The 6,492-nt window shown below is 37.5% G+C and overlaps 2 protein-coding genes across 2 annotated transcripts; both read right to left on the reverse strand.

Moving 5' to 3' along the window:
* Positions 1 to 212: 212 nt before the first annotated feature.
* LOC140757841 (uncharacterized) lies at positions 213 to 827 on the reverse strand. The gene has a single exon (XM_073093712.1). It carries the CDS (start codon positions 825 to 827, stop codon positions 213 to 215), a length of 615 nt encoding a protein of 204 aa, XP_072949813.1.
* Positions 828 to 4,910: 4,083 nt separating this feature from the next.
* Positions 4,911 to 5,525, reverse strand: LOC140757842 (uncharacterized). The gene has a single exon (XM_073093713.1). It carries the CDS (start codon positions 5,523 to 5,525, stop codon positions 4,911 to 4,913), a length of 615 nt encoding a protein of 204 aa, XP_072949814.1.
* Between the last annotated feature and the right edge of the window lie 967 nt (positions 5,526 to 6,492).

Consider the following 6,492-nt stretch of genomic DNA (forward strand, 5'->3'; position numbering starts at 1 on the left):
ATCTGGTTATGAACATTGTTGGGGATTTATAAAAAAATATTAAAAGAAGACAAACATGTCAAACTGTCGCTGAATCCATTTTATTTCGAACTCTTAAAAAAAAAAATCAATATATTATTTTTAAAAGTCAAAGACAAAACCAAAGACTACATCTTCTTATACACATATAGAACTCCTTCTAAACATGCCCCCGGGCGTTGAAAGGTTGCCTTTCAACCCTCCTTATCTTCTGGGAGAGGGCAAATCTTACAGAATGATCTGCGATGCAGACCGCTTGCAGTTCTAATATCTGCAACTCTGGAAACGCCGTCTGCTCCAGGGTATAGTGCAACCACTCGACCAAGCTTCCAATGTAAGGGTGATAAATTCTCTTCTTTCAGAAGAACCAGGGAATTTAATTTGAGAGTAGCACCCTTACTCGATCGCCACTTAGAACGAAGTTGAAGCTCTGAGATGTACTCCTTACTCCAACGAGCCCAAAAGTGCTGGCGTAATTGTTCAATTCGTTGGAAGCGAGATAACGAAGTTGTAGGACGTTCCTGATAGTCCTGTGAAGGCAGAGATGTCAACGGACGTCCAATTAAAAAATGTCCTGGAGTTAAAGGCATCATGTCTTCGGGGTCTGGTGAGAGCGGTGTCAATGGCCGGGAGTTTAGTATTGCCTCAATTTGAGTTAGAGTAGTGTTAAGCTCTTCATATGTTAAATGACAATTTCCCAACACTCTGACCAAATGATGCTTTGTTGACTTCACACCAGCCTCCGCAAGGCCAGCAAAATGAGGAGAATACGCGGGTATAAAATGAAATTTAATTCCTTCATTGGCCATTTCCTCAAATAAAGAATTGCAGTTATCTTTTAAGAATTTAGACAGATCGTTATAAGCTCCGACAAATGAAGTACCGTTGTCCGAAAAAATATGTTTAGGTTTACAAACGCCGTCTGCTCCAGGGTACACTGCAACCACTCGACCAAGCTTCCAATGTAAGGGTGATAAATTCTCTTCTTTCAGAAGAACCAGGGAATTTAATTTGAGAGTAGCACCCTTACTCGATCGCCACTTAGAACGAAGTTGAAGCTCTGAGATGTACTCCTTACTCCAACGAGCCCAAAAGTGCTGGCGTAATTGTTCAATTCGTTGGCAAATGTTGGGGATTTATAAAAAATATTAAAAGAAGACAAACATGTCAAACTGTCGCTGAATCCATTTTTATTTCGAACTCTTAAAACAAAAAAAATCAATATATTATTTTTAAAAGTCAAAGACAAAACCAAAGACTACATCTTCTTATACACATATAGAACTCCTTCTAAACATGCAAATGTTGGGGATTTATAAAAAATATTAAAAGAAGACAAACATGTCAAACTGTCGCTGAATCCATTTTATTTCGAACTCTTAAAACAAAAAAATCAATATAGAATTAGTAATTTTAGTCGAGATACCAAAATAACATTAGATATCTTTCTTAACTTTATTAAAAACCGTTCTGATTTACTCGAAACAATTGAAATGTCATCTGCCTCTAACACAAAGGTTTCAAACTTTACAGGCACCAATAAAACGAATACTAAAATGAAAACTTTCATTTCGGTTTCTGATAATTGTAACAAAAATAGTTCTCAACCTTTTAAATATTGTCCCAAGTGCAAGGGCGATCATAGGTTAATTTATTGCCCTGAATTCCTTGCTCTTTCTAATGAGTCTAGGCTTCAGTTACTACCTCAGTACAAAGTATGTTTTAATTGTTTTAATTTTGGTCATTATGCAAATAATTGTAATAAACCAGGTTGTAAAGTTTGCCGTCGTAAGCACAATGTACTGGTGCATGTATCAAATGTCGATAAAAGCTCTAGTAAACCAAGTTTGTTTGATAATTCACTGAGCTTAGCTAATAATATTAATGTGTCTAATACCCCTTTACAGCAATTGTCTTCTCAACCGCCTGCGGTGCAAGCTAACTTATCTTTAGCTGCTAGCGTCGATGAGGTTCCTCACTCTCATGTGTTGTTGTCAACCGCGTTAATTAAAGTATTAGGACGAGATAATAAATACCATGTTGTTCGTGCCTTATTAGACAACGGTAGCACATCATGTCTAATGACTGAGAGTATTTTTGAGAAGTTAGGGCTGCCAGTCAAAAATGTGAACAATTCTGTATTAGGTATTAATAATATTACTTCGAAAGTTAATAAGTTATGTCGGTTGAATATAACATCTTTAGATAATAGTTTTTCTTCTGATATACAATGCTTTGTTTTGTCATCGTTGACTAATTATATACCTTGTAGACAAGTTAATTTGTCAAATATTAATATTCCTTCGAATATTTGTCTTGCAGATCCTCATTTTTACGCGCCGGCTCCTGTTGATATTATTATCGGTGCTGATGTATTTTGGGAGATTTTAGGATCACGAAGACTTAAGTTAGGAGACGGTCAACCAATACTCTGTGATACAAGACTTGGATGGCTTGTATCAGGTCCCATTAAAGGTGGCCATGTATTGTCGTCTCAAATTAAATGTAATTTTGCAAATGTAACCTCTGATGAATGTGTAGATGAATTTAGTAAGCTTCAAAGTCAACATCATGTTCTCAATCATCGCACAGATTTTTGACCTACTTGGTCTATTAGCACCTTGTGTTATTGTAATGAAGATTCTTCTTAAGATTCTTTACTAATCTACCATTTTTTAATTAATAAAATTCGTATTCCACGTCGTGTCATTTATAATTCACCAAAAACTATTGAATTTCATATTTTTTCTGATGCGTCGGAACGTGCATACGGTGCATGTCTGTATGTACGTAGCATTAGTGATGAAGGTGAGGTCTTAGTGCGTCTATTGGTAGCTAAAAGTCGTGTAGCTCCTCTCAAGTCGATGACTATACCCAGACTTGAGCTCTGTGGTGCATTAATTGGCACTCGGCTTTATGAAAAGGCCATTGCATCATTACGACTTCAAGTCGCACGTACAGTCTTCTGGACAGATTCCACTATTGTTTTAGCATGGTTACAAACCGTACCAAATAAGTTGCAAGTTTTTGTCCGCAATAGAGTCGTGGATATTTTAGATAAAACCGGGAACTGTCAGTGGAGACATGTACCTACAGACCAAAACCCCGCGGATTACATATCTCGCGGAGTTGATATCGCATCGATTTCCACTCTAGACAAGTGGTGGTCAGGCCCATCATTTCTTTCGGAAGATATGTCATTGTGGCCGTCTAATCATTCTTACATGAATTGTGACACATTACCAGAATTGAAAGTAAATGTCGTTTTACATGGTACTGTTATTGTCAATCAAATAGATGTTGGTAGAGTTATTCAATTTGAGAGATTTTCAAATTATTTGAGACTTCAGCGCACTGTAGCATTTGTATTAAGGTTTATTAGTGGTTGCAGGAAACAATTAGTCTCAGGCACCCTCAGTTGTGAGGAGCTACAGTCAGCGTTACATTTAATCATTCAGATGTCTCAAAATGAATCTTTCCCTGAGTATAAAATGTTACTTCGTAATCAAGAATTGCCTAAGAAAAGTCCATTACTTAAGTTTAATGTTTTTCTTGACGACAATAAAATAATGCGAGTAGGTGGTCGTCTTAAAAATTCAAATTATTCCTACGATAAAAAATACCCTATTATTATACAGTCCGCTCATCAATTTACTAAAATATTATTTAATTTTGAACATAAACGATTAATGCATGCAGGGCCGCAGTTATTATTAGCTTCTATTAGAGAACAGTATTGGCCTATAGGTGGTCGTAATTTAGCCAGAAAATGTTGCCGTAATTGTGTACGTTGTTGTCGATTCAAAGGAAAACCTATGTCTCCTATAATGGGTAACTTACCGCAGCAGCGCCTTCTAGCAGGCTTTCCTTTTGAAAGCGTTGGCTTAGACTACGCAGGTCCAATTCAGTCTATTTCACGTCAAGGTCGTGGAAGTAGGCGTGTCAAAGTCTATATCGCCATTTTTGTATGTTTCACTACAAAGGCTATTCATCTAGAATTAGTAGGCGACTTGACTAGTAACACCTTTTTAATGGGATTGCGTAGATTTATTTCGCGGCGAGGTAAACCTAAACATATTTTTTCGGACAACGGTACTTCATTTGTCGGAGCTTATAACGATCTGTCTAAATTCTTAAAAGATAACTGCAATTCTTTATCTGAGGAAATGGCCAATGAAGGAATTAAATTTCATTTTATACCCGCGTATTCTCCTCATTTTGCTGGCCTTGCGGAGGCTGGTGTGAAGTCAACAAAGCATCATTTGGTCAGAGTGTTGGGAAATTGTCATTTAACATATGAAGAGCTTAACACTACTCTAACTCAAATTGAGGCAATACTAAACTCCCGGCCATTGACACCGCTCTCACCAGACCCCGAAGACATGATGCCTTTAACTCCAGGACATTTTTTAATTGGACGTCCGTTGACATCTCTGCCTTCACAGGACTATCAGGAACGTCCTACAACTTCGTTATCTCGCTTCCAACGAATTGAACAATTACGCCAGCACGACCAAATGTTGGGGATTTATAAATAATATTAAAAGAAGACAAACATGTCAAACTGTCGCTGAATCCATTTTTATTTCGAACTCTTAAAACAAGAAAAAATCAATATATTATTTTTAAAAGTCAAAGACAAAACCAAAGACTACATCTTCTTATACACATATAGAACTCCTTCTAAACGGCATGTTTCCTTCGGTCCTTCGAGCCGGATCAAATGTTGGGGATTTATAAAAAATATTAAAAGAAGACAAACATGTCAAACTGTCGCTGAATCCATTTTTATATTGATTTTTAAAAGTCAAACACAAAACCAAAGACTACATCTTCTTATACACATATAGAACTCCTTCTAAACATGCCCCCGGGCGTTGAAAGGTTGCCTTTCAACCCTCCTTATCTTCTGGGAGAGGGCAAATCTTACAGAATGATCTGCGATGCAGACCGCTTGCAGTTCTAATATCTGCAACTCTGGAAACGCCGTCTGCTCCAGGGTATACTGCAACCACTCGACCAAGCTTCCAATGTAAGGGTGATAAATTCTCTTCTTTCAGAAGAACCAGGGAATTTAATTTGAGAGTAGCACCCTTACTCGATCGCCACTTAGAACGAAGTTGAAGCTCTGAGATGTACTCCTTACTCCAACGAGCCCAAAAGTGCTGGCGTAATTGTTCAATTCGTTGGAAGCGAGATAACGAAGTTGTAGGACGTTCCTGATAGTCCTGTGAAGGCAGAGATGTCAACGGACGTCCAATTAAAAAATATCCTGGACTTAAAGGCATCATGTCTTCGGGGTCTGGTGAGAGCGGTGTCAATGGCCGGGAGTTTAGTATTGCCTCAATTTGAGTTAGAGTAGTGTTAAGCTCTTCATATGTTAAATGACAATTTCCCAACACTCTGACCAAATGATGCTTTGTTGACTTCACACCAGCCTCCGCAAGGCCAGCAAAATGAGGAGAATACGCGGGTATAAAATGAAATTTAATTCCTTCATTGGCCATTTCCCCAGATAAAGAATTGCAGTTATCTTTTAAGAATTTAGACAGATCGTTATAAGCTCCGACAAATGAAGTACCGTTGTCCGAAAAAATATGTTTAGGTTTACCTCGCCGCGAAATAAATCTACGCAATCCCATTAAAAAAGTGTTACTAGTCAAGTCGCCTACTAATTCTAGATGAATAGCCTTTGTAGTGAAACATACAAAAATGGCGATATAGACTTTAACACGCCTACTTCCACGACCTTGACGTGAAATAGACTGAATTGGACCTGCGTAGTCTAAGCCAACGCTTTCAAAAGGAAAGCCTGCTAGAAGGCGCTGCTGCGGTAAGTTACCCATTATAGGAGACATAGGTTTTCCTTTGAATCGACAACAACGTACACAATTACGGCAACATATTCTGGCTAAATTACGACCACCTATAGGCCAATACTGTTCTCTAATAGAAGCTAATAATAACTGCGGCCCTGCATGCATTAATCGTTTATGTTCAAAATTAAATAATATTTTAGTAAATTGATGAGCGGACTGTATAATAATAGGGTATTTTTTATCGTAGGAATAATTTGAATTTTTAAGACGACCACCTACTCGCATTATTTTATTGTCGTCAAGAAAAACATTAAACTTAAGTAATGGACTTTTCTTAGGCAATTCTTGATTACGAAGTAACATTTTATACTCAGGGAAAGATTCATTTTGAGACATCTGAATGATTAAATGTAACGCTGACTGTAGCTCCTCACAACTGAGGGTGCCTGAGACTAATTGTTTCCTGCAACCACTAATAAACCTTAATACAAATGCTACAGTGCGCTGAAGTCTCAAATAATTTGAAAATCTCTCAAATTGAATAACTCTACCAACATCTATTTGATTGACAATAACAGTACCATGTAAAACGACATTTACTTTCAATTCTGGTAATGTGTCACAATTCATGTAAGAATGATTAGACGGCCACAAT

This window comes from Epargyreus clarus, unplaced genomic scaffold, assembly GCF_041222505.1.
Source record: "Epargyreus clarus isolate Ecla_fem2 unplaced genomic scaffold, WU_Ecla_fem_2.2 ptg000005l, whole genome shotgun sequence".
Lineage (NCBI taxonomy): Eukaryota > Metazoa > Arthropoda > Insecta > Lepidoptera > Hesperiidae > Epargyreus > Epargyreus clarus.

Coding starts and splice junctions, on each gene's coding strand:
- LOC140757842 (XM_073093713.1), bottom strand. CDS start 5,525: ATGGCCAATGAAGGAATTAAATTTCATTTTATACCCGCGTATTCTCCT.
- LOC140757841 (XM_073093712.1), bottom strand. CDS start 827: ATGGCCAATGAAGGAATTAAATTTCATTTTATACCCGCGTATTCTCCT.